The following is a 27,897-nucleotide window of genomic DNA, read 5'->3' as shown; positions in this document are numbered from 1 at the left end:
GTAGGCACAATGTAATGCAGAATTTTACCTGTGGTGGCGCTACAGGTAAACACTTTTAACACTTACAGCCTGGTTTCCGCATATTACAATTTATTGATGGGGTTGCAGCAGTTCTGATCAGATTATTTATCAAACGTAGAGATTGTCCATAATGGAGAACACATCTATTTATCCTGATCCTAAAAGATTAAAGGTAAAATGAGGAGAAAAAATTGTAACTCAAGAAAAGATGTTTAGAAGTGATAATAATAATAAAGTGAGGTCCGTATTATATTCTATATATACGATTCAAAATGATCACTCAAAACATTTGCAAAGCACTTCCCGGAGCAGGGGAATGGGAGTGAATTGCACTGCAGGGACACAAAAGTGCTCATACTGCATCTTCAGTACAAACGAATAGGCTCCACGTGGAGGCCCCATTGCTGCCGCTGCCAAATGACCCATTAGATTCTGAGGTCTTCTGCAAAAGAAAATAACAGACACATGCCTTAAAATATGCTTTCTTCATCAAAAATAATAACTTGCAGGGAATAAACTTCAATTATGTGTATTCTGTTGAGAAAGCTATTCACGGTTCTCCCATTGATGACAACATTAATCTCAGCATTCTAAATCCCAACGTTTCTTCAGTTGAGATGTATACCCCAGCATGTATATACTATCACTTTGAAATGTACATACCTCATAGAATAACCAGCTAAAGCCATTATCGCACCTGTGTTTTCCTAGGAACGCACCAGCTTTCATGCCAGAGTAATCCTGTCGTTTTGAGATGTCCCCAAAACCCAAGGTACAGAGTGGAGTCACTTACTTTGAAGTTCTCCTCCTCACTTATTGGGGTGCATGGAGTCGCCCTTAGATCCCCAGGTACCAGCAGCGATTCATCAGTGGGGAGAAATCAGGAACTTATCAGAAAGAATTGCAGGTAACTGATGAAATGCTATGAAGTCTAGATACTTTTAAGGCTAACCTATCATTTTGGGTGACTTTTCAAAATGAGCTGCCATGTATGCGTATATGAAGAGTAATATTATGTCTGGCCATTACATGAATTTGATGTAGCATTGTTCACTAGTTTACCCCTCTGCAAGTTCTATCTGTCTCTGAGCTAGAGGGTGCAGGCTAGCTCCTATGATATCTCCCATACATAGTCCCCAGAAACATGAGTAATTCCTGCTCCTCTGTCTCTTTGTAGCACATCTTCAAAAGTAGCAGCAGTATGGATGATTTTAAACAACTGTACTAAGCAATGTAGCTGTGAATGCAGCTCTGGGTTAAGATTAATAGAAATCTGTCAGCAGGATTTTACCTCCCAAATTATTTATATGCCAATGTAGCTCTTTGAAAGAAAAGTTCAGCAATACCTTTACCTAAACAGTCTGTTCCTCCGTTCCTGATAAATCGGCATTTGAATTGATAAGTAAATTTGGCTGTAAATCTGAAACCTCTGTCATGCCTCTGCCCTATGTCTGTTTGCTGTGTGACTTCAGGCAAAGGGGCCGTCAGTCAAACAGGAGGAGGCGGCGCTGGGTGAGAAATAGAGATGGAGTGACAGAGACTTCAGATCTAAAGCCTCATTTACATATGAACTGGACCGCTGATTTTTTTCAGTAATGGAGGAACGGACTGGCCTTGTAAAGGTATTCCTAGACTTGTCTTTGAAAGAGCTACATGCCCAAATAAAAAGATTGGGGGGCAAAATACTACTGACAGATTCCCTTTAAACACAAGAATGCAACAGTATTATCTGTGTGTGTCTCTCTTCCTCTCTTTATGCACTGCTCCCTTTCTCTCCCTGTCTTCACACCATAGACTTTGATAGAAAGTTGTAATCTGACCCATCGTTGAGCTATCAGTCCATTTTATCTTGAGCAGAACAAACTTTTAGCTGCTTTTAGAAGTGAGAAATGTGTTCAGAAGTTATCTGAAGGAGAAGTGGCTCACAAGTGGAGAAAAAAAGATATTTTCTCTGAGAAGATATATGCAAAGTTTGTTGAGACTTTGAAACAGTGATGATTTCAATCTATGATCACACTGGTGTCATGGCTTCTCACAGGTTTCCATTAACACCGGTGTCATGGCTTCTTACAGCTTTCCATTGACTTTTTATTGGGACTTTAAAGAGTTTTTAAATAAAATAGTTTATTGGGAAAAATACCTACTAGTATTAATACTAGTCATGTAATTTGTGTCCACTTAATTCACCAGCTCATGCCCGACTCTGCATGTATTACATGGGACTGCCCAATGTTCGACGGATCAGGATGGAGAGACCCTATGTTCAGTGACATGTGATGAGGGCTATGTTCTCCATACAATCAGTAAGACAGGACATAGAATCTTACAGGTAAGTCAGAACCTAAGGTATAATCATTTTTCACTAAGAATAAATGTAATAACTTGTGGCAAAGTGCTAATTAAGGCCCAGCATGGCAGGAAATGTAATTCCCTCATTCTCGAGGTCAATGGTAACGTGGAGTATCAGCCTTTTCCCTATAGTAACACTTGCCCATGTTATGATAGGGACACTGGACCTTATGGCAACCAACTCAGAGATCCGATGGGGCAGGTAGCTGCAGTCAGCCCTGACAGGCTGGGAGTGTTCCTGAACCCACAATGTGTGCTCTCCTGCACTGGCCTTGTGTGAGCGCCAATGGATTTTAGTGTCAGTGTAGTGTGGATTGAGTCAAGGCTGCGCTCGCTGTGGGAAAGCGGTCAATCAGGATTGGGGACTGTGCTCTGAATGAAAATTGAGCCTGCATAATGGAGTACTGAGTTCTTGGCCACACCAAGGGTACACCAAAACCTAGGAAGAGGACTAGAACTCTAAAGGCACCTATTGGAAACAGCAATCCTAAAAATCATTATGAATGATGAAACATCATGTCTGAATATTGAGATTCTGGTTTGGCTTTTATCCCAAGTCATTTTGCAAGACTCTTCAAAGAGTAAATATTGACTTTTAGGATCACTGCTTCCAATAGGTGGTGCTACAGTTCTAGCCCTCTTCCTCCCTTAAGAAACAATTTACATATTCAATTTGCCAGAGGAGCATGCATGGCCTATAAGTCTCCTTACTTTTAACCCTGCTGTTCTGTTGGTCAAAAATGACCGACTTTGAACTTCAATATTCTTTAAAATATTCAAGATGCGGCTCTGAAACCCGTGGCCGACCGACCCATCCTCATTTAAGTCAATCAACCACAAGTTTCAGAACCGCATCTTGAACACCCCAAAAAATACCAAAGTTCAAAATAGGTCTCCCCAGACCGAACAGAACAGCAGGGTTAAATGCCATGTTTGGATTGTCACTCTCCACAAGTAGAAAAGTTACCCCTTAGGCCCCTGCTCTCTATAAAAAATATATTTAGAAGGTAATACATTTTAATAAATCATATTAGAAGCATTTACCATTACTCATGTGTCATGTATTTATTATATTTAAATCAGGACGCTGCCTTAAAATGTTTAGCCGGACACTGGAATTTAAGCGTAACGTGTGAGTTTTTGGATTGTGGACCTCCTCCACCATCACTGGTATTCCATGCCAGCTTTTTCTGTCCAGATGGAACGGGTTTAGAAAACCGCTGCTTCTTCACGTGCCTTCCTCCTGCCAAATTCCAAGGTATAGACACATACAGCTGCCATGAAATGTTTGTCCTAATCAAGCAGTAGTTCCAGTAATCAAGCACTTTGATGATGGTGTAATTTTGGCAATTAAGGACGCTAATCTAGGAAAGTAATTTTGGCTTTTAGTTAAATAAAATGTTTTTTTTTTTGTTTTGTTATTTTTAATTAATGTGATTTTCGTGCTGTGATATTGAATCTGATCATTTTGACTATTGCTATGGACTGTTAGTTTCGTATTTGTTTGACTCGCTAATCAGTGATGATCGAGCGTGCTCGGATAAGGTGTTGTCTGAGCATGATCGTGGGCTAACCGAGTATATTCGGCATGCTCGAATACTATGTGGAAGTCACCGTGGGGGTTCGACAGAAGCAACAGATGCAGGGATTTCCTGTTTGTTAGGTAAGGCTACTTTCACACTGGCGTTTTTTTGAATACGTCGCAATGCGTCGTTTAGGGGAAAAAACGCATCCTGCAAAGTTGTTTGCAGGATGCATTTTTGACCCATAGAGTAACATTACCGACGCATTGCGACGTATTGACACACGTCGCAACCGTCCTGCGACGGTTGCGCCGTGTTGTGGCGGACCGCCGGGAGCAATAAACATTAAATGTAACGTTTTTTGCTGCCGACGGACCGCTTTTTCCGACCGCGCATGCGGCGCATCAAACGCTAGCATCGGAATCTCAGCCCGACGCAATGCGACAGGCCGAATCCGACGCTAGTGTGAAAGTAGCCTAATCCCTGCATGTGTTGTGGCTGTTGGACACCCGCGAGACATGCAGCCACGGGGACTCGAACATGGTATTCGAGCATTAGCACACGATCGTGCTCTGATAATGCCTTATCCGAGCATGCTCGCTCATCACTATTGATAATATATTTCTATTAGCTTTGGTTCTCCCAATTTTTTTTCTGTAAACTTTCTTAAATGAATAAGTTTTATTGGTTTCCATTTGTAAAAAAAAAAAAGAAAGAGTTTAATGTCTCTGGACAAACCCATTAGGTGCCTTGTCGGGCTTGTACACTAGTTTTCTTTATTCCTCTGAGCAGGTGTGACTTTACAGGATAATACTTAGAAGAGCTATAGATCAGGGGCCATCAAATGTAATTTGGAGCGGAGGATGTAGCACCATTTTGCAGCCTGTAGATGGTACTTTTGTTATTAGTCTGTAAAAATATTTGATTGCTTTTTGAAAAATATCTCGGGTGACAGTAATGGAATGCGGCATCTACTATATGTTATGACAGTGTGTACTGCATTTAATCAGTGACATTTCTGCAAAACAATGGCAATTTATTTTACGACTTTCAAAACAAGAATTTTCAGCCCCGGAGTTCTTGCCTTATAATGATCACAAGGATCACCATTACACCAAGTGACATTATCTTTCAGGATAATTTCCAGTAGCCTCCAGGATTACTAAATGTTTCTATGCTTATTTTAATATAACTCGCACATAAAAATATAATTACTCACCTGCTCCTTCTACAAGAAATCCAAGACAATGCTGCTTCCACCTGTTATACATTTGATGTCCGAGGTTTTCTGTAAACCTATCATATTGCTCAGCTCCTCGACTAATTCTACTCTCCTGGTCCCCATGCGTCTTAAATACACAACAATTGATCTTAAAGGGGACGTCCAGATCTACAATGAATTTTGAACATAAATGTCTATCTAGTGTCGTAATCTAAACGCTTTTCAAATATACTTTAATTAAAAAGTCCTTACCATTCTCTCACTACTCTACTTTTTTTTCCGCTACTTCCTCTTTGATGACTCTTCGTTTGAGAATCTCAGTACGTGCCAAATGAGTCGTCACCAGACTCCCGTCCCCATCCCGGAGTGAATTTTATTTACATCAGAAATTTTGGTGCAAATCTTGTGCCATATTATAAAATGTGTGTCTAAAAAGTTGAAAAAAAACAGACCACAGACAAACATAAAGACCATTTTTAACTTTGCACAAATTTTATGAAACGCACTCGACATATAGAAGAATTTGGCATAAAAAAATGGCAACGAATACCACAAGACAAAAAAAGGGAAAGTGACTTAAAAAAAAAACCCTGCCAATGATGAATCGGGGCTAGTGATGAGCGAATGTTATCGGATAACGTGATATTTGAGCATGCACGGATGTTATCTGACTATCTTGGGCGTGCTCGAGTAATATGTTCAAGTCTGTGTGGTTGCATGTTTTGAGCCGGTAGACAGTCGCAACACATGAAGGGATTGCCTAACAAAAAAAAACAATCCCCGATTGTGTTGTGGCTGTTGAACAGCCCACAGATGTGCAACTGCAGGGACTCGAACATATTATCCAAGTACACTCAAGATACTCGGATAACACCTTATCCGAGCACATTCGCTCATCACTAATCGGGGCCAAAAACTTTTGTACAATGGTAGACAGCCGTAACACATGCAGGGATTGCCTAACAAACGATCCCTGCGTGTCTTGTGGCTGTCAAACAGCCCCGAGATATGCAACTGCAGGGACTCAAACATATTAACCGATCAAACCCAAGATACTTGGATAACACTTTATCTGAGCACATTCGCTCATCGCTAATCGGAGCCAAAAACGTTTGTTCAACGTATAACTAGAGTTGAGCGACCTTGACCTTTTTAGAGTCGAGCCGGGTTTTGCGAAACCCGACTATGTCCAAAGTCGGGTCGAGTGAAATCGGCCGATTATGACGTAAAGTCGGGATCGACCGAAACACGAAACCCAATGCAAGTCAATGGGGCAGCATAGTCGGCAGTGAGTGGGGGCCAGGAAAACACCTAGAGTGCCCATTTTAATGTCAAAACCATCCATTCTTCTTAATGAAGCTTGTCAAGCGTAATTTACCTTATAATAATTGGAAGGCATTTGAAATTGGGGGTCATTTGGCTAAAGTTGTGGGGGGTAGGGCTGGTTCAAGTAATTAGTGGGCCCAGGAAATCTGGACCACGTCACGGCAGTGGAGCAGGGAGAGGTAAGTATTTCAACTTTGCAAGTGCTGTGAACCTGAGCAAGCAGGGGGGGCCCACTCGTTGGCATTGGCACTGGCACAGGGCCCCTCAAAGTACAGCGGTGTGTTTGCACGGCGGGGGCGCCTCCCACCGGCAGCAACACTTTTGCGTACTATGAGAGGCCCTGTGCCAGTGACGTCGCCAACTAGTATTCCTCCCCCCACCTGATGAAGGAACCTGCACTTTCATCTGCACCTTCCTCTTTGTCCCCGTGTAAGGTGGTATGGTATGCGGGAAGAGCAACCTGACTTTCAGCAGGGTCACAATGTTGTTGTGTAGCGTGCACGGGGAATGTTGCGTTATGGGTCAATGTACCAGCAGACTCATCTATCACTGGCTGGGCAATGGGCACGATGAAGTGGAAACACAGATATAGGCCCAAAGAAGAAAGTGGGCTAAATGCAGTTCAAAATTGGTAACACAGGAATAACCAGGGGGCATTGCAGTGGAGGACAACTGGAATGAGAGGCTGACACAGAGAGTAGGGCCAAATCAGTAAGTAGTCGAAATGCAGTTCAAAATTGGCAACCGTAGTAAACAGGCGACACAGCTTTGTTCAGTGGAGGAGAACAGCAAGGAGTGGCAGACACCGATAGTAGGCCCCAACCCAACTAGTAGGCCAAATGCAGTCTAACATTAACAACTACTTAACGAGAGGCTGAAAATGGAATTTCAGGACAGGAAACCAGGAGAACAGCAAGGAGTGGCAGACACCGATAGTAGGCCCCAAACCAACTAGTACGCCAAATGCAGTTGTTCCATTTAACCACAATTTAATGAGAGCCTGAAGATAGAAGCTCAGGAAAGGCAACCTGGGGAACACCTTGGAGTGTAACACACCATCTCTCTCCACCCCATACCCATTTTGTAGGCCTAATGCTGTGTACTTTTCTACAACTACTAAACGAGAGTCGGAAGACCGAAGCAATGGCAAGGAAACCTGGGGAACACCTTGGAGTGTAACACACCATCTCTCTCCACCCCATACCCAATTTGTAGGCCTAATGCAGCCTACTTTCCGACACCTACTAAACGAGAGCATGAAGATCGAAGCTCAGGAAAGGCAACCTGGGGAACACCTTGGAGTGTAACACACCATCTCTCTCCACCCCATACCCATTTTTTAGGCCTAATGCAGTGTACTTTTCTACAACTACTAAACGAGAGTCGGAAGACCGAAGCAATGGCAAGGAAACCTGGGGAACACCTTGGAGTGTAACACACCATCTCTCTCCACCCCATTCCCCATTTTTTAGGCCTAATGCAGCCTACTTTCCGACACCTACTAAACGAGAGCATGAAGATCGAAGCTCAGGAAAGGCAACCTGGGGAACACCTTGGAGTGTAACACACCATCTCTCTCCACGCCATACCCATTTTGTAGGCCTAATGCTGTGTACTTTTCTACAACTACTAAACGAGAGTCGGAAGACCGAAGCAATGGCAAGGAAACCTGGGGAACACCTTGGAGTGTAACACACCATCTCTCTCCACCCCATACCCAATTTGTAGGCCTAATGCAGCCTACTTTCCGACACCTACTAAACGAGAGCATGAAGATCGAAGCTCAGGAAAGGCAACCTGGGGAACACCTTGGAGTGTAACACACCATCTCTCTCCACCCCATACCCAATTTGTAGGCCTAATGCAGCCTACTTTCCGACACCTACTAAACGAGAGCATGAAGATCGAAGCTCAGGAAAGGCAACCTGGGGAACACCTTGGAGTGTAACACACCATCTCTCTCCACCCCATACCCATTTTTTAGGCCTAATGCAGTGTACTTTTCTACAACTACTAAACGAGAGTCGGAAGACCGAAGCAATGGCAAGGAAACCTGGGGAACACCTTGGAGTGTAACACACCATCTCTCTCCACCCCATTCCCCATTTTTTAGGCCTAATGCAGCCTACTTTCCGACACCTACTAAACGAGAGCATGAAGATCGAAGCTCAGGAAAGGCAACCTGGGGAACACCTTGGAGTGTAACACACCATCTCTCTCCACCCCATACCCATTTTGTAGGCCTAATGCTGTGTACTTTTCTACAACTACTAAACGAGAGTCGGAAGACCGAAGCAATGGCAAGGAAACCTGGGGAACACCTTGGAGTGTAACACACCATCTCTCTCCACCCCATACCCAATTTGTAGGCCTAATGCAGCCTACTTTCCGACACCTACTAAACGAGAGCATGAAGATCGAAGCTCAGGAAAGGCAACCTGGGGAACACCTTGGAGTGTAACACACCATCTCTCTCCACCCCATACCCAATTTGTAGGCCTAATGCAGCCTACTTTCCGACACCTACTAAACGAGAGCATGAAGATCGAAGCTCAGGAAAGGCAACCTGGGGAACACCTTGGAGTGTAACACACCATCTCTCTCCACCCCATACCCATTTTTTAGGCCTAATGCAGTGTACTTTTCTACAACTACTAAACGAGAGTCGGAAGACCGAAGCAATGGCAAGGAAACCTGGGGAACACCTTGGAGTGTAACACACCATCTCTCTCCACCCCATTCCCCATTTTTTAGGCCTAATGCAGCCTACTTTCCGACACCTACTAAACGAGAGCATGAAGATCGAAGCTCAGGAAAGGCAACCTGGGGAACACCTTGGAGTGTAACACACCATCTCTCTCCACCCCATACCCATTTTGTAGGCCTAATGCTGTGTACTTTTCTACAACTACTAAACGAGAGTCGGAAGACCGAAGCAATGGCAAGGAAACCTGGGGAACACCTTGGAGTGTAACACACCATCTCTCTCCACCCCATACCCAATTTGTAGGCCTAATGCAGCCTACTTTCCGACACCTACTAAACGAGAGCATGAAGATCGAAGCTCAGGAAAGGCAACCTGGGGAACACCTTGGAGTGTAACACACCATCTCTCTCCACCCCATACCCATTTTTTAGGCCTAATGCAGTGTACTTTTCTACAACTACTAAACGAGAGTCGGAAGACCGAAGCAATGGCAAGGAAACCTGGGGAACACCTTGGAGTGTAACACACCATCTCTCTCCACCCCATTCCCCATTTTTTAGGCCTAATGCAGCCTACTTTCCGACACCTACTAAACGAGAGCATGAAGATCGAAGCTCAGGAAAGGCAACCTGGGGAACACCTTGGAGTGTAACACACCATCTCTCTCCACTCCATACCCATTTTGTAGGCCTAATGCTGTGTACTTTTCTACAACTACTAAACGAGAGTCGGAAGACCGAAGCAATGGCAAGGAAACCTGGGGAACACCTTGGAGTGTAACACACCATCTCTCTCCACCCCATACCCAATTTGTAGGCCTAATGCAGCCTACTTTCCGACACCTACTAAACGAGAGCATGAAGATCGAAGCTCAGGAAAGGCAACCTGGGGAACACCTTGGAGTGTAACACACCATCTCTCTCCACCCCATACCCAATTTGTAGGCCTAATGCAGCCTACTTTCCGACACCTACTAAACGAGAGCATGAAGATCGAAGCTCAGGAAAGGCAACCTGGTGAAAACCTTGGAGTGTAACACAACCTGTCTCTACACCCCATACCAAATTTGTAGGCCTAATGCAGCGTAGTTTCCACCAACTACTAAACGAGAGCCGGAAGATCGAAGCTCATGAAAGGCAACCCGGGGAACACCTTGGAGTGTAACACAACCTCTCTCTACACCACGAAAGGGCTGATTCTTAGGAAGGAAGGCTGTTGTAAATAAGCATTGCGCGTCCGAGGGTGATTATATTCTTATTCGGTATCTACTCACCCTCGGACGCGCCATGCTTCTTGATTTGTAATTAATGTTTATTTGCAATGTGCTTTTGACTTACTCAATTATTTTTTTAATTATTGATTTTATTAAATTAATAGTTTAACATCTTATTGGAAATAATTTAAAGGAGACGCGACAGGACAACACTCGGTGAATGCCATATCTGTGTTAACAACTCCAAAAAACTTTCAGTTAACTTCTTGCAGGAGAAAGAAATTGTAGCTGTTGGACCTTTGTAGTACAGTTCCAGATATTTGTTGTGTGTTTGTTTTGATTGTTAAAATGTCTGCATTTGAGATCTCAACACGATCTTATTTTTTATAATCAAATTAATTTTTTTTATATTTAATGATGTTGGTTCAAGGGGTACACGGGCAGCAATAGACAGGTCAGTGGAGGCCTAGTGGAAGGAGAGACGGCAGACAGGCATCAAAGGCCTAACATTGGGCTGGCTGTAGGCAAGTTAAAATTGGTTCCAGGGGAACACGGCCATCAGTGGCCTGGTCAGTGTAGTTGTAGTTGAAAGAACGTGACGCAGACAGGCTTCGAAGGCCTAACATAATAACATAGGGCTGGCTGTAGGCAAGTTAAAATTGGTTCCAGGGGAACACGGCCATCAGTGGCCTGGTCAGTGTAGTTGTAGTTGAAAGAACGGGACGCAGACAGGCTTCGAAGGCCTAACATAACAAACTTGGGCTGGCTGTAGGCACTTTTAAATTGGTTCCAGGGGTACACGGGCAGCAGTGGTCTGGTCAGTGGAAGTCTAGTGGAAGGAGTGACCGCAGACAGGCTTCCAAGGCCTAACATAACAAACTTGGGCTGGCTGTAGGCACTTTTAAATTGGTTCCAGGGGTACACGGGCAGCAGTGGTCTGGTCTGTGGAAGTCTAGTGGAAGGAGTGACCGCAGACAGGCTTCGAAGGCCTAACATAACAAACTTGGGCTGGCTGTAGGCACTTTTAAATTGGTTCCAGGGGTACACGGGCAGCAGTGGTCTGGTCAGTGGAAGTCTAGTGGAAGGAGTGACCGCAGACAGGCTTCCAAGGCCTAACATAACAAACTTGGGCTGGCTGTAGGCACTTTTAAATTGGTTCCAGGGGTACACGGGCAGCAGTGGTCTGGTCTGTGGAAGTCTAGTGGAAGGAGTGACCGCAGACAGGCTTCGAAGGCCTAACATAACAAACTTGGGCTGGCTGTAGGCACTTTTAAATTGGTTCCAGGGGTACACGGGCAGCAGTGGTCTGGTCAGTGGAAGTCTAGTGGAAGGAGTGACCGCAGACAGGCTTCGAAGGCCTAACATAACAAACTTGGGCTGGCTGTAGGCACTTTTAAATTGGTTGCAGGGGTACACGGGCCGCAGTGGTCTGGTCAGTGGAAGTCTAGTGGAAGGAGTGACCGCAGACAGGCTTCGAAGGCCTAACATAACAAAATTGGGCTGGCTGTAGGCACTTTTAAATTGGTTCCAGGGGTACATGGGCAGCAGTGTATGGTCAGTGGAAGTCTAGTGGAAGGAGTGACGGCAGACAGTCTTCGAAGGCCTAACATAACAAAATTGGGCTGACTGTAGGCACTTTTAAATTGGTTCCAGGGTAACACGGCCAGCAGTGGCCTGGTCAGTGTAGTAGTTGTAGAAAGAAGGGACCGCAGACAGGCTTCGAAGGCCTAACATAATAAAAATGTCAAAACAATGGTATTGTCAGTGCCAGGCATTGAAGGATGTCAGCGCCTAGACTACACATTGGTGAAGCTGTGAGAGATAATTTTGCTAGTGGTAGAGCACTGTTTGAGCTGGGGGGGGGGACTGTCTTGTGGCCGGCGGTACAGGCACAGGGCCCCTCATATTACAACGGTGTGTCTGACGTTGGGTGCGCACCACCACCGCCAGAGACACTTTATTGTACTATGAGGGACCCAGTGGCAGTGCCGTCGACCAAAAGCGGCCACACCCACCTCTTCAGACAAACAGCACTCTCAAGGGTCCAAGCGCAAAGTGGCGATAGCACGGCCCCGTGTGGGGAGTTTGGCCATTTCGTGAGGTGGAAACATGTCGTATGCTGGACAATCAGGTGAAGAAAATTACGAGATTGGAAAAGTCATTCAGAATAGTCCACAGGCAAGACCTTTTCATAGGAAAGCTAGGTGTCAGCCGGGCAGGGTGGGGCAAAAGATTTTGAAATCCAGTTGTGGTTCATTTTAATGAAGGTTAGATCATCTACATTTTGGGTAGCCAGACGAGTCCTTTTTTCTGTTAGTATTGAACCTGCAGCACTGAATACTCTTTCTGATAGGACACTAGCTGCCGGGCAAGCAAGCTCCTGCAATGCATATTCTGCCAATTCTGGCCAGGTGTCTAATTTGGATGCCCAGTAATCAAATGGGAATGACGGTTGAGGGAGAACGTCGATAAGGGATGAAAAATAGTTTGTAACCATACTGGACAAATGTTGTCTCCTGTCACTTTGAATTGATGCTGCAGTACCTGTCCTGTCTGCGGTCATAGAAAAATCACTCCACAACCTGGTCAGAAAACCCCTCTGGCCAACGCCACTTCTGATTTCTGCCCCTCTAACACCTCTGGTCTGCTGGCCCCTGGAGCTCGTGTGAGAACGATCACGGGCGCTGTGTGCAGGGAATGCCAGAAGCAAACGGTCAACAAGAGTTGATTGTTTTGTTGCTAATATTAGTTCCAAGTTCTCATGTGGCATAATATTTTGCAATTTGCCTTTATAGCGAGGATCAAGGAGGCAGGCCAACCAGTAATCGTCATCGTTCATCATTTTTGTAATGCGTGTGTCCCTTTTGAGGATACGCAAGGCATAATCCGCCATGTGGGCCAAAGTTCCCGTTGTCAAATCTGCGGTTGTGCTTGGTTGAGGGGCAGTTGCAGGCAAATCTACGTCACTTGTGTCCCTCAAAAAACCAGAACCCGGCCTTGCCACGCCACCAATTTCCCGTGTCCCCGGGAAAGCTTCCTCATTAAAAATATACTCATCCCCATCATCCTCCTCATCCTCCACCTCCTCTTCGCCCGGTACCTCGTCATGTACACTGCCCTGACCAGACAATCGCTGACTGTCATCAAGGCTTTCCTCTTCCTCTGGTGCAGACGCCTGATCCTTTATGTGCGTCAAACTTTGCATCAGCAGACGCATTAGGGGGATGCTCATGCTTATTATGGCGTTGTCTGCACTAACCAGCCGTGTGCATTCCTCAAAACACTGAAGGACTTGACACATGTCTTGAATCTTCGACCACTGCACACCTGACAACTCCATGTCTGCCATCCTACTGCCTGCCCGTGTATGTGTATCCTCCCACAAAAACATAACAGCCCGCCTCTGTTCGCACAGTCTCTGAAGCATGTGCAGTGTTGAGTTCCACCTTGTTGCAACGTCTATGATTAGGCGATGCTGGGGAAGGTTCAAAGAACGCTGATAGGTCTGCATACGGCTGGAGTGTACAGGCGAACGGCGGATATGTGCGCAAAGTCCACGCACTTTGAGGAGCAGGTCGGATAACCCCGGATAACTTTTCAGGAAGCACTGCACCACCAGGTTTAAGGTGTGAGCCAGGCAAGGAATGTGTTTCAGTTGGAAAAGGGAGATGGCAGCCATGAAATTCCTTCCGTTATCACTCACTACCTTGCCTGCCTCAAGATCTACAGTGCCCAGCCACGACTGCGTTTCTTGCTGCAAGAACTCGGACAGAACTTCCGCGGTGTGTCTATTGTCGCCCAAACACTTCATAGCCAATACAGCCTGCTGACGTTTGCCAGTAGCTGCCCCATAATGGGAGACCTGGTGTGCAACAGTGGCAGGTGCGGATGGAGTGTTTGTGCGACTGCGGTCTGTGGACGAGCTCTTGCTTCTGCAGGAGGACGAGGAGGAGGAGGAGGAGGAGGGGGTGCGAACGGCTACAGACAACTGTTTACTAGACCGTGGGCTAGGCAGAACTGTCCCAAACTTGCTGTCCCCTGTGGACCCTGAATCCACCACATTTACCCAGTGTGCCATGATGGACACGTAACGTCCCTGGCCATGCCTACTGGTCCATGCATCTGTTGTCAGGTGCACCTTTGTGCTCACAGATTGCCTGAGTGCATGGACGATGCGCTCTTTAACATGCTGGTGGAGGGCTGGGATGGCTTTTCTGGAAAAAAAGTGTCGACTGGGTAGCTCGTAGCGTGGTACAGCGTAGTCCATCAGGTCTTTGAAAGCTTCGCTTTCAACTAACCGGTAGGGCATCATCTCTAACGAGATTAGTCTAGCTATGTGGGCGTTCAAACCCTGTGTACGCGGATGCGAGGCTAAGTATTTCCTTTTTCTAACCATAGTCTCATGTAGGGTGAGCTGGACTGGAGAGCTGGAGATCGTGGAACTAGCGGGGGTGCCGGTGGACATGGCAGACTGAGAGACGGTGGGAGATGGTATTGTTGCCGCCGGTGCCCTAGATGCAGTGTTTCCTACTACGAAACTGGTGATTCCCTGACCCTGACTGCTTTGGCCTGGCAAAGATACCTGCACAGATACAGCAGGTGGTGCGCTAAATGGTGGTCCTACACTGCCGGAAGGGATGTTGCGTTGATGACTAGCTTCATTGGCCGAGGGTGCAACAACCTTAAGGGACGTTTGGTAGTTAGTCCAAGCTTTCAAATGCATGGTGGTTAAATGTCTATGCATGCAACTAGTATTGAGACTTTTCAGATTCTGACCTCTGCTTAAGGAAGTAGAACATTTTTGACAGATGACTTTGCGCTGATCAATTGGATGTTGTTTAAAAAAATGCCAGACTGCACTCTTTCTAGCATCGGATACCTTTTCAGGCATTGCAGACTGAGCTTTAACCGGATGGCCACGCTGTCCTCCACCAGGTTTTGGCTTTGCCACGCGTTTTGGGCAAGATACGGGCCCGGCAGATGGAACCTGTGGCGATGTTGATGCCTGCTGCGGCCCCTCCTCCTCCTCTGCTTCAGAACTGCTGCCGCCTGCACCCTGTTCCCCTAATAACTCTTCTTGTACCTCCTGCGCAACTTCGTCTGTGTCACCGTGTCGTTCGGTGGTATAGCGTTCGTGATGGGGCAACATAGTCTCATCAGGGTCTGATTCTTGATCAGCACCCTGCGAGGGCAATGTTGTGGTCTGAGTCAAAGGACCAGCATAGTAGTCTGGCTGTGGCTGTGCGTCAGTGCACTCCATGTCAGATTCAACTTGTAATGGGCATGGACTGTTAACTGCTTCACTTTCTAAGCCAGGGACGGTATGTGTAAAGAGCTCCATGGAGTAACCCGTTGTGTCGCCTGCTGCATTCTTCTCTGTTGTTGTTTTTGCTGAAGAGGACAAGGAAGTGACTTGTCCCTGACCGTGAACATCCACTAACGACGCGCTGCTTTTACTTTTACCAGTTTCACGAGAGGAGGCAAAAGAGCTAGAGGCTGAGTCAGCAAGATAAGCCAAAACTTGCTCTTGCTGCTCCGGCTTTAAAAGCGGTTTTCCTAATCCCAGAAAAGGGAGCGTTCGAGGCCTTGTGTAGCCGGACGACGAACCTGGCTCCACAGCTCCAGACTTAGGTGCAATATTTTTTTCACCACGACCACCTGATGCTCCACCACTACCACTACCCTCATTACCAGCTGACAATGAACGCCCCCGGCCACGACCTCTTCCACTAGACTTCCTCATTGTTTTAAAAACGTAACCAAACTAACGTTATTTGTTGCAGTCACACAACTTACACGGTGAGCTATAACTTCAGTATGATTTAGCTACCCCTTTACAGGTTGGTGAGACCACAGCGAAAATCAGGCCCAATGTTACACACTCTGTTTATGGTGGCTGCAAATTAGAGAGATGCCCCACACGCAGGACTGTCACTGAAGCACAAATGTTAATATTAATGTCACACTATTATTTTTTTTTTATTTTTATTTTTTTCAGGAACACTTTAGAAACCCCCCCAAAAAAAAAAAATAGATTTTTGCAGGGAGAATTTAGAAAACAAATGTAACAAACTATATGCTTTCTATGGGCCACTGAGTGAGAGATGACGCACACAGGAATCAGGAGTGGCACACAAGCCCAGAGGCCAATATTTTTCTACCAATGATTGATGGAGTTATTTTCTCTGGTAGATTTTGGAACCCAAATCAAGGAAAAAAAATATAGGCTTTCTATGGACCACAATTGGATTGAGAGAGAGAGAGAGAGAGAGAGAGAGAGAGCGAGAGAGATGGCACACCCAGGAGTCAAGACTGGCACACAAGCAGAAAGGCCAATATTAATCTCCCATTTTTTTTTGGGTTTGTTTTTTTTTTTTTTTTTTTTTTTTTTTCAGGGAGACTTTAGAAAAAAAAATAATAATAAAAAAATGATTTTATCAGGAAGAATTTAGAAACCAAATAAAATAAAATTATTTTTTCAGGGAGAATTTATAAAACAAATAAAAACAAAAATAGGCGTTCTATGGCCCACTGACTGAGAGATGACGCACACAGGAGTCAGGAGTGGCACACAAGCCCAGAGGCCAATATTTTTCTACCAATGATTGATGTAGTTATTTTCTCAGGTAGATTTTGGAACCCAAATCAAGGAAAAAAAATATAGGCTTTCTATGGACCACAATTGGAGAGAGAGAGAGAGAGAGAGAGATGGCACACCCAGGAGTCAAGACTGGCACACAAGCAGAAAGGCCAATATTAATCTCCCACTGTTTTTTTTGTTTGTTTTTTTTTTTTTTTTTTCAGGGAGACTTTAGAAAAAAAAAAAATAAAAAAAATATGATTTTATCAGGAAGAATTTAGAAACCAAATAAAATAAAATGATTTTTTCAGGGAGAATTTATAAAACAAATAAAAACAAAAATAGGCGTTCTATGGCCCACTGACTGAGAGATGACGCACACAGGAGTCAGGAGTGGCACACAAGCCCAGAGGCCAATATTTTTCTACCAATGATTGATGTAGTTATTTTCTCTGGTAGATTTTGGAACCCAAATCAAGGAAAAAAAATATAGGCTTTCTATGGACCACAATTGGAGAGAGAGAGAGAGAGAGAGAGAGAGATGGCACACCCAGGAGTCAAGACTGGCACACAAGCAGAAAGGCCAATATTAATCTCCCACTGTTTTTTTTTTTTTTTTTTTTTTTTTTTTTTCAGGGAGACTTTAGAAAAAAAAATAATAAAAAAAATATGATTTTATCAGGAAGAATTTAGAAACCAAATAAAATAAAATGATTTTTTCAGGGAGAATTTATAAAACAAATAAAACCAAAAATAGGCGTTCTATGGCCCACTGACTGAGAGATGACGCACACAGGAGTCAAGACTGGCACACAAGCAGAAAGGCCAATATTAATCTCCCACTGTTTTTTTTTTTTTTTTTTTTCAGGGAGACTTTAGAAAAAAAAATAATAAAAAAAATATGATTTTATCAGGAAGAATTTAGAAACCAAATAAAATAAAATGATTTTTTCAGGGAGAATTTATAAAACAAATAAAACCAAAAATAGGCGTTCTATGGCCCACTGACTGAGAGATGACGCACACAGGAGTCAAGACTGGCACACAAGCAGAAAGGCCAATATTAATCCCCCACTGTTTTTTTTGTTTGTTTTTTTTTTTGTTTTGTTTTTTTCAGGGAGACTTTAGAAAAAAAAATAATAAAAAAAATATGATTTTATCAGGAAGAATTTAGAAACCAAATAAAATAAAATGATTTTTTCAGGGAGAATTTAGAAAACAAATAAAACCAAAAATAGGCGTTCTATGGCCCACTGACTGAGAGAGAGAGAGAGATGGCACGCTTAGTACTGGCACACAAGCCCAAAGGGCAATATTAATCTCCCTTTTTTTTTCAGGGAGAATTTCTAAAACCCAAAAAAAAAAAAAAATAGGCTTTCTATGGCCCACTATTTGTGAGAGAGATGGGACGCTCAGGACTGGCACAGATGGCACGCTCAGGACTGGCACAGAAGCCCAGAGGCCAATATTAATCTCCCTTTTTTTCTGGGAGAATTTATAAAACCAAAAAAATATTTAAATAGGCTTTCTATGGCCCACTATTTGTGAGAGAGATGGCACGCTCAGGACTGGCACAGATGGCACGCTCACAACTGGCACACAAGCCCAGAGGCCAATATTAATCTCCCTTTTTTTCAGGGAGAATTTATAAAACCAAAAAAAAAATTAAATAGGCTTTCTATGGCCCACTATTTGTGAGAGAGATGGCACGCTCAGGGCTGGCACAGATGGCACGCTCACAACTGGCACACAAGCCCAGAGGCCAATATTAATCTCCCTTTTTTTCAGGGAGAATTTATAAAACCCAAAAAAAAATAAAATAGGCTTTCTATGGCCCACTATTTGTGAGAGAGATGGCACACTCAGGACTGGCACACAAGCCCAAAGGCCAATATTAATCTCCCACTGTATTTTTATCAGGGAGAATTTATACACCCCACAAAAAAAAATACAGAAAAATGAAAAGGCTTTCTATGGCCCACTATGTGAGAGAGATGGCACACACAGGGATGGCACTCTAGCAGAAATGCCAAATTGCCAATCTTAATCTCCCACCAAAAAAAAAAAAAAAAAAAAAAACAGGGAATGTCCTACAATTACTATCTCCCTGCCTGCAGTAATCTCAGCCAGGTATGGCAGGCAGCTACTATCTCCCTGCCTGCAGTAATCTCAGCCAGGTATGGCAGGCAGCAATAAGGAGTGGACTGATGCACAAATGAAATAAAAAGTGTGGACAAACAAAAAAGATAGCTGTGCAGAAAGGAAGGAACAAGAGGATTTGTGCTTTGAAAAAAGCAGTTGGTTTGCACAGCGGCGTACACACAGCAATGCAGCTATCAGGGAGCCTTCTAGGGCAGCCCAATGAGCTACAGCGCTGAGGGGAAAAAAAAAAAAAAAAACTTCCACTGTCCCTGCACACCGAGGGTGGTGTTGGACAGTGCAAATCGCTGCAGCACAAGCGGTTTGGTGGTTAATGGACCCTGCCTAACGCTATCCCTGCTTCTGACAAAGCGGCAGCAACTTCTCCCTAAGCTCAGATCAGCAGCAGTAAGATGGCGGTCGGCGGGAACGCCTCTTTATAGCCCCTGTGACGTCGCAGACAGCAAGCCAATCACTGCAATGCCCTTCTCTAAGATGGTGGGGACCAGGACCTATGTCATCACGCTGCCCACACTCTGCGTTTACCTTCATTGGCTGAGAAATGGCGCTTTTCGCGTCATTGAAACGTGACTTTGGCGCGAAAGTCGCGTACCGCATGGCCGACCCCGCACAGGGGTCGGATCGGGTTTCATGAAACCCCGACTTAGCCAAAAGTCGGCGACTTTTGAAAATGTTCGACCCGTTTCGCTCAACCCTACGTATAACTATTGACTGCACAAAGAGTTATTTGTATTTCTTTGGTTTGTAGGCATGAGTCAGTGGGTAATGTGCATGTGGGATGGTCACTGGTCTCTTCCTGAAGGCTACTGCAAGATTGAATGTGATGCTCCACCAGCCATATCTAATGCCAGACTACTCACGCCTCGCTGCCATCTGGGAAACCATGATGTCGGGTCAATGTGCAGATACCGATGTAAACTGGGCTACCACGTAGCAGAAGTTTCAGAGAGACGACAGCGGAGGTTTGTGATGAAACTGTAACAATTCTGAAATTATATTTTTGTAATATGCTAAACGCTTCTCACCTTCGATGATCACATCTGCGCTCTTAATAAAAGTAACAGTTACCGTTTCTTTCTATTCTGTGCCACCAACTGTTAGAAATCATGGCAGAGAACTCATTAACGAGTACAGGATGAACTTTTCTAACTCAGAAGTTTTATCCACTTGTGATAAAGACTGATGGAAATAACTCATCATATCACCCACCTCTCAGGCTTACATATATGCAAAATGTGTGATTTGTAGCTGTATTTTTATTAAGGCAAAATTATTTTTTTTTATTTAAAGCTAAAGCCTAAAACGTAAAAAATACAGACTCGACATTTTTTTTTTAAATTATAGTTATCCTAACTGTAGCAACACTACAGAGAAATGCTCCAAACTTTTTAAATTCAGACATGTAATATCCAACAACCCAACGCATGGTTTTGCATAATACCGCGCTGCGTCACATGGGACATGGTTGCATGCCACATATTGCTCTGAAGGGGGGATAGATTGGCGAATAATGCCGCAGCTCTGGGAGATCATTATGGTAACTAACTTTCTTTGCCTATATTTCTCAGCTCCACACACTTTCCTCTGCATTAGTCACTGTATTATAATACATAGACTTATATCTTTTGGTGCTACTTATATTTGGCTGCATATACAGTTATTGCTAAGTTTCAGGCAGTGTGTCTCATCAAGTCATGTATTGTATGAATTAAGGTACCGTCACACTTAGCGACGCTGCAGCGATACCGACAACGATCCCGATCGCTGCAGCGTCGCTGTTTGGTCGCTGGAGAGCTGTCACACAGACAGCTCTCCAGCGACCAACGATGCCGGTAACCAGGGTAAACATCGGGTAACTAAGCGCAGGGCCGCGCTTAGTAACCCGATGTTTACCCTGGTTACCATCCTAAAAGTAAAAAAAAACAAACACTTCATACTTACCTACCGCTGTCTGTCCTCCAGCGCTGTGCTCTGCACTCCTCCTGTACTGGCTGTGAGCACAGCGGCCAGAAAGCAGAGCGGTGACGTCACCGCTCTGCTTTCCGGCTGACCGACGCTCACAGCCAGTACAGGAGGAGTGCAGAGCACAGCGCTGGAGGACAGACAGCGGTAGGTAAGTATGAAGTGTTTGTTTTTTTTTACTTTTAGGATGGTAACCAGGGTAAACATCGGGTTACTAAGCGCGGCCCTGCGCTTAGTTACCCGATGTTTACCCTGGTTACCAGTGATGACATCGCTGAATCGGTGTCACACACGCCGATTCAGCGATGTCTGCGGGGAGTCCAGCGACCAAATAAAGTTCTGGACTTTCTTCCCCGACCAGCGACAGCACAGCAGGGGCCTGATCGCTGCTGCCTGTCACACTGGACGATATCGCTAGCGAGGACGCTGCAACGTCACGGATCGCTAGCGATATCGTCTAGTGTGACGGTACCTTTACTTAAAGAGGTGGTCTGAAACGAACATTGATTTAATCCTAAATGTATATTTGTTTAATGTAATAATCGAATTGCTTTTCTAATATACTTTAATTGAAAAGTCCAAATTGTTCCCTCTCTACTCTATCTGATTCTTTTTTTTACCAACTTCTTGTTTGATGACATTTCATTTGCGAATCTCCAGTATATCCCCATCATCAGGGGACAGAGACTATTGTCACTGTAGCAGCCTCTGTCCCCACCCTGATGCGAAGTGTCATCAGTAGTGATGAGCGAATATACTCGTTACTCGAGATTTCCCGAGCATGCTCGGGTGACCTCCGAATATTTTTTAGTGCTCGGAAATTTAGTTTTCATCGCTGCAGCTGAATGATTTTACATCAGTTAGCCAGCATAAGTACATGTGGGGGTTGCCTGGTTGCTAGGGAATCCACACATGTAATCAAGCTGGCTAATAGATGTAAATAATTCAGCTGCGGCAATAAAAACTAAATTTCCGAGCATATTCGCTAATCAATAGTCATCAGTGATGTCCGATTGAGGGGCTGGATTAGTCCCTGGTCTACTGAGCATGCTTTGGTTGGCCATTCTGACGTACACTGAGTAGGATCTTGTCACTGCCTGACACTTCAGGTCTAATGCGGGAATAATAGAGTCATGACTGACACATCAGGTCTATGGTGAGCATAAATGTTACGAGCACACCGCTAGGTTCAGATAGGGGCAGCACAGGTCTCATGAATTCTTTGGAACTCTGGGGGAGCCACTACTCAGAGTGACAATGCACTGCAGCTTCCTCAGGCAGAAGATGGATCCACTTGCTCACACAGATACAATTGATAGAGTCCTCATGAACATGAACAGTGTAGTTTAATGTCACATCCAGTACAATTCAAATCTCTTAAGCACAGGCTTTATAAACAGCACAGCTGGTTCTTAGAGGCACATTGACTAACAGTCTCTTTTGATAGCACAGTTCAGCACAGATCAAGACTTTTTACAAAAGCACAGTGTACACAGCATTTCCTTCTAGCACAGTGTAATGGAGAAGGGTTTGATGAGGGAGATGATCTCGGTGACACAATTTCTTCCAACAACTATCTTCCTGCTCCTGATAGACTTTCTCCGCTAGCAGTACAGGGGGTTAGCCCAGCTCCACTGTAAATGAATCCTGTGTCCCTATGGTTCACTTGCCGGAATTATTGTGAGAGAGAGATCACACCACTCATCCCTTTTGTTGCTGCAAGAACTGTAAACAGGTTTCCCACAATCCCCCTGGGGCTCTGCTAAGTACTCCATCTCCTGTAACTGTATTAACCCCTCTAGTTGCTGGATGCTTTTGAATCAACAGCAGTTAGCACTAGTTCTGCATGTCACATAAATGGCGAGCATTGCAATGGAGCTGCACTTATGACTGCTTTTTTTAACCTGTTTTGCAGGAAGTTCCTGAAAATTCACTGTCTGCAGACAGGACTCTGGGCAGTTGGACGGTGTATTCCTATCACATGTGAACCATTGCCCCTTCTCCTTCGGGGAATGTATAACTGTACCCGTGGTGCGGAGGTGGACAGCAAGTGTACATTGCACTGCAGAACTTACACAGTATGAGACTTTATTGTACTATAATTCTGAGTTTCTGTATGACTAAACCGTGTGTTCATGCTTTGTGTGCCAGTAATGCAAATGTACTTGTGTAGTGTATTAACATTTCAGCTAAATTAATCATTTGCATATGATAACTAATAATTCATTTAGCATGGTGCTGATTTTAATAAGCTTCTATCATTTCCAAGTCGCATATGCTAATACAACACTTGATGATTCTCTGCCTCTATGCCACTAATTTCAGCAGAACATAGATGCACCCACATGGCATCTCGCTGGCACATTGGCAGATACGTACTCTCACTACAAAGCGATTGCAAATTTATGTTCAAGCAAGAATACACATATTATGCCATAAGACTGGTTATACAATTGTGTTTTAAAGATTTATTTTCGTGAAGCAAAATTTTTGCAAACAAGTATAAGATTTTCTAGGAGGTCGATGAAAACTGGACATGAAAAAGGGTTGTCCGGGACTTTGACATTGATGGTCTATCCTTAGGACAGGTCATCAGTGTCTGAATGATAGTGGTGCGACACCTGGCACCGCAGCCAATCAGCTGTTCCCAGTGTCGTCGTCAACCGAAACTGATTGGTTGTGGAGCTGCACAGCACAGCTCCATCGGTGGAATAAATGGCCGTGACTAGGTAATGCACATTCACCCCCTATTGATTTGTATAGGTGGAGGATGTGCAGTACCTGGCAGCGGCCACTATTCCTCCAATGGAGCTGTGCAGCTTCGTAACTGAGCAGTTCCGGTTGCTGCCAACATCAGGAACAGATGATCGACGGGGAAGCTGGGTGTTGAACCCCTACCGATCAGACACTAATGACCTGTCCTAAGGATAGGTCATCAATATTAAAGTCTGGGACAACCCCTTTAAAATTTGAATCAGATTTTACAAGATAAGTTAGACAAAATAGAATTTACAAGGGACCTCCACCACTTAATGATACCCCAGAAGGGTAATTTCCTACACCTTCTTCATAATTGCTTGTATTGGACATAAATACATGATATCACTTATCCCGTATTGCACTGCAGGTGTGGACATATCATTGGTGCAACCTGGGCCCAAGAGGTAAGGGGGCCTAGTTTCAACACCAAAGCAGGTGAAATTGGGCATTGTGATGAGCTATTGGACTGTTGAGGGCTGTATATTGTTCTTGTACCAGGGCCTTCTTCTTTTTGTGTCCGGCAGTGTGGCACTGCTATGTTGAGAACAACATAGATAGAATGTTAGAACAAGGCAACATCTAATGTATAGGGGATCACCCGATTCTCCAACGGATGATGTCAGGGAAGAAAAAGGATTGCATTTCAACATGAGATCCTGTTAGGGCTGGCGGAATGCACCGAGTAAATATAGAGATGTTATTTGGTGCGTTCGCAGCCCGGGGTCCACCGTGCAGGAAAAGAACCTGCTGCTGGCAAACAGCGGCACAATATGGCAGTAGAAGCGAACTCTGTTGCTTCACAGAGTCGCTATAAGGAAAGGACTGTGTCCTGTTAAACTCCACAGGAATACACAGTAACTGCTGAGCAGATAGCAGCTTGTGGTCACGCAGTCCAGGAGGCAAACATACAATCTCCTCACCGGAGGAGTTGGTATTCTAGTGGCTTATTTCAGCCGGGGCCCTGTAACCAAACACACAATCTCCTCACCGGAGGTGCCGGTATTCTAGTGGCTTATTTCAGCCGGGTCCCTGAATACACACAAGCGTGACCACACTGGCGCAAAACTCATGTCATGCATTGATACTAGCGCATGGCCGTGCGGCCATGCGAGCCTTATATAGCTGCAGCAAGTAAAAGACCTTCCTAGAAGGACCAATGGGAGACTGCCATACCTGAGCATGTGACCCTAGATCTCCACTGAGAGATCTTACCCTGGGCATGCTCAGTGTGTGAAAAGCAGGAGTTAGTCCTAGCAGCTATAGGACCTTCCTACCATGTGACCCTCGATCTCCACTGAGAGATCTTACTCAGGGCATGCTCAGAATGAGAAAAGCAGGACTTAGTCGCAGAAGCATCTGCTCGCCGCTGCCCAGCACTGACTTCAATGGCAGAAGCAGGAAAGGCATCAGTAACTCTTTGTACAGAGTGGGACTGAGCAAGACGCTTGGACTGACATCTCCGCTGAGCAGGCTCAACTGCGGCAGGAGAGGAATGGGAGACCGCAGCGGAGATGGCCCGAGATTCCCCCTGTGCAGAGGCGGGAACTCGACCCCTAATTTTACCCCCCCTCCTAGGGCCCCCCCCCTCCTTGGACCTCGCTACGTTCAAAGGCAGCAATGAGCTGCGGAGCCTGAATGTGCTCAGCAGGCTCCCAGGACCTGTCCTCAGGACCATAACCCTTCCAGTCCACCAAATAAAATTTTTTACCACGTACCACCTTGCACCCCAAAATAGCATTCACCTCGTAATCGTCCGTAGACGAACCCGATGTCCCAGCAGATGACTCGGAAAACCGGGACATGTATACGGGTTTCAAGAGGGACACATGAAAGGTGTCGGTGATACCCAGGCGTGGCGGAAGGGCTAAACGATAGACCACAGGATTAACCTGTTCGAGGACCTTAAAAGGACCCAAGTAGCGAGGTGCAAACTTAGTGGACTCCACTCGCAGCCTGATGTTATGGGCGGAGAGCCACACCAAGTCGCCAGGAGCAAAGGTCGGAGCGGGGCGCCGATGTGCATCGGCAGAGGACCTCATTCTCTCCTTGGAGGCCCGAATGGCATCCTGAGTGCGGTCCCAAATATCCCGTGCCTCCACAGCCCAGTCTGCCACCCTGGAGTCGGCGGAAGACACGGGCATAGGCACAGGTACCCGCGGATGCTGACCATAGTTAAGGAGAAATGGGGTTTGTCCAGTGGAGTTGGCCATGGCGTTGTTCAGTGCAAACTCTGCCCAAGATAGCAAGGATGCCCAGTCATCCTGCCTGGCTGAGACAAAATGTCGCAGATATGTGACCAAGGTCTGGTTGGCCCTCTCTACCAACCCATTCGTCTCGGGATGATATGCGGAAGAGAGATTTAACTCAATGCTGAGAAGACAACAAAGCTCTCTCCAGAACCGAGACGCAAACTGGGGACCCCGGTCACTGACAATTTTGTCCGGCATACCGTGTAGGCGGAAGATGTGTTTTATGAACAACGCTGCCAAGGCCCGTGCAGAAGGTAACCGTGGAAGCGGGACCAAATGCACCATATTAGAAAAATGATCGGTGACAACCCAAATGATGGTACAGCCACGAGACTTGGGCAAACCCACCACAAAGTCCATCCCGACCATCTCCCAGGGCCTGTCTGCCACCGGCAAGGGATAGAGTAACCCTGCTGGCCGTTGTCGAGGAGATTTATTTTTGGCACAGGAGACACATGCCTGAATGTAATCTCTGACATCACGAACCATATGTGGCCACCAGTACGACCTCGCCAGTAGCTCAGATGTCCTTTTTGTCCCAAAGTGTCCACCCACCCTGGACGAATGAGCCCAAGAGAGAACCTCCGGTCGCAAATTAATGGGTACAAAAGTCTTGCCCGGAGGCACAGACTCTAGCGAAACCGGAGCTACGGTTCTCAGGCTCTCAGAAGGGACAATAAGCCGAGGCTCCCCTTCCTCCTCCTCAGATGACACAACAGCGTCAGCGAGAGAGGGCGTCAGCACGAATGTTCTCCACAGCGAGATAATGGAGGGTGAAGTGGAACCGGGAGAAGAACAAGGACCATCTGGCCTGGCGAGAATTTAGCCGCTGGGGTGTTTGCAAATATAACAAATTTTTGTGGTCCGTGAAGACTTGAAAAGGAAAGCGAGCCCCCTCCAAGAGATGTCTCCACTCCGAGAAAGCCAACTTCATCGCTAGCAACTCCCTGTCCCCGATGAAATAATTCCTCTCCGCTGGTGTGAAGGTCTTGGAGTAGAAGAAGCAAGCATGCTTCCGACCTTGAGCATCCTTTTGGAAGAGGACTGCTCCTGCACCAACGGATGAGGCATCCACCTCCATTATGAATGGCTTATCAACATCGGGACGATGTAGGATGGGAGCGCTAGCAAAACGGGACTTAATAGAAGAAAAGGCCCTGGAGACCTCTTCTGACCACAATTTTGGATTTGCTCCCTTCTTGGTGAGGGCTACCAAGGGAGCTACCAAAGTTGAGAAGTGGGGAATGAACTGGCGGTAATAATTAACGAACCCCATAAAGCGCTGCACCGCTTTAAGTGAATGGGGTTCTTGCCAGTCCATCACAGCCTGTAGTTTGGCAGGATCTATAGCCAATCCCTGGGCGGAGATGATATAGCCCAGGAAAGGTAAAGACTCCTGCTCAAACATACACTTCTCCAACTTTGCATAGAGAGAATTTGCCCGTAAGAGGTCGAAGACTCTGCCAACATCTTTCCGGTGGGAGTCAATATCTGGAGAAAAGATGAGAATATCATCCAGATAGACTACGACCGAGGTGGAAAGCATATCCCGGAAGATGTCATTGACAAAGTCTTGGAAAACGGCTGGGGCATTACAGAGCCCGAAGGGCATCACCAGATACTCATAGTGCCCATCTCTGGTGTTAAATGTCGTCTTCCATTCGTCCCCCTCACGGATGCGAATCAGGTTATAAGCACCCCGCAGATCTAATTTGGTAAATACCTTAGCTCCCCTTAGCCTATCAAAAAGCTCAGAAATCAGGGGCAGCGGGTACTTATTCTTAACGGTGATGGCGTTAAGACCCCTGTAATCTATGCAAGGACG

General features: G+C 45.5%; 1 protein-coding gene across 1 annotated transcript in view; it reads left to right on the top strand.

The window, feature by feature from the left end:
• Positions 1 to 27,897, top strand: part of PAPPA2 (pappalysin 2) — a 242,117-nt gene that overhangs the window by 153,494 nt on the left and 60,726 nt on the right. The window contains exons 14-18 of the mRNA XM_069737803.1: positions 733 to 928; positions 2,212 to 2,350; positions 3,454 to 3,628; positions 19,850 to 20,063; positions 22,979 to 23,141. Coding sequence (XP_069593904.1) covers positions 733 to 928; positions 2,212 to 2,350; positions 3,454 to 3,628; positions 19,850 to 20,063; positions 22,979 to 23,141 — 887 coding nt within the window. The remainder of the gene's footprint in view (positions 1 to 732; positions 929 to 2,211; positions 2,351 to 3,453; positions 3,629 to 19,849; positions 20,064 to 22,978; positions 23,142 to 27,897) is intronic.

The sequence above is a fragment of the Ranitomeya imitator genome, chromosome 8 (genome assembly GCF_032444005.1).
Source record: "Ranitomeya imitator isolate aRanImi1 chromosome 8, aRanImi1.pri, whole genome shotgun sequence".
Taxonomy (NCBI): domain Eukaryota; kingdom Metazoa; phylum Chordata; class Amphibia; order Anura; family Dendrobatidae; genus Ranitomeya; species Ranitomeya imitator.
Note: the sequence above shows the minus strand (reverse complement) of the source record. Positions and strands in the feature narration are given on the sequence as shown.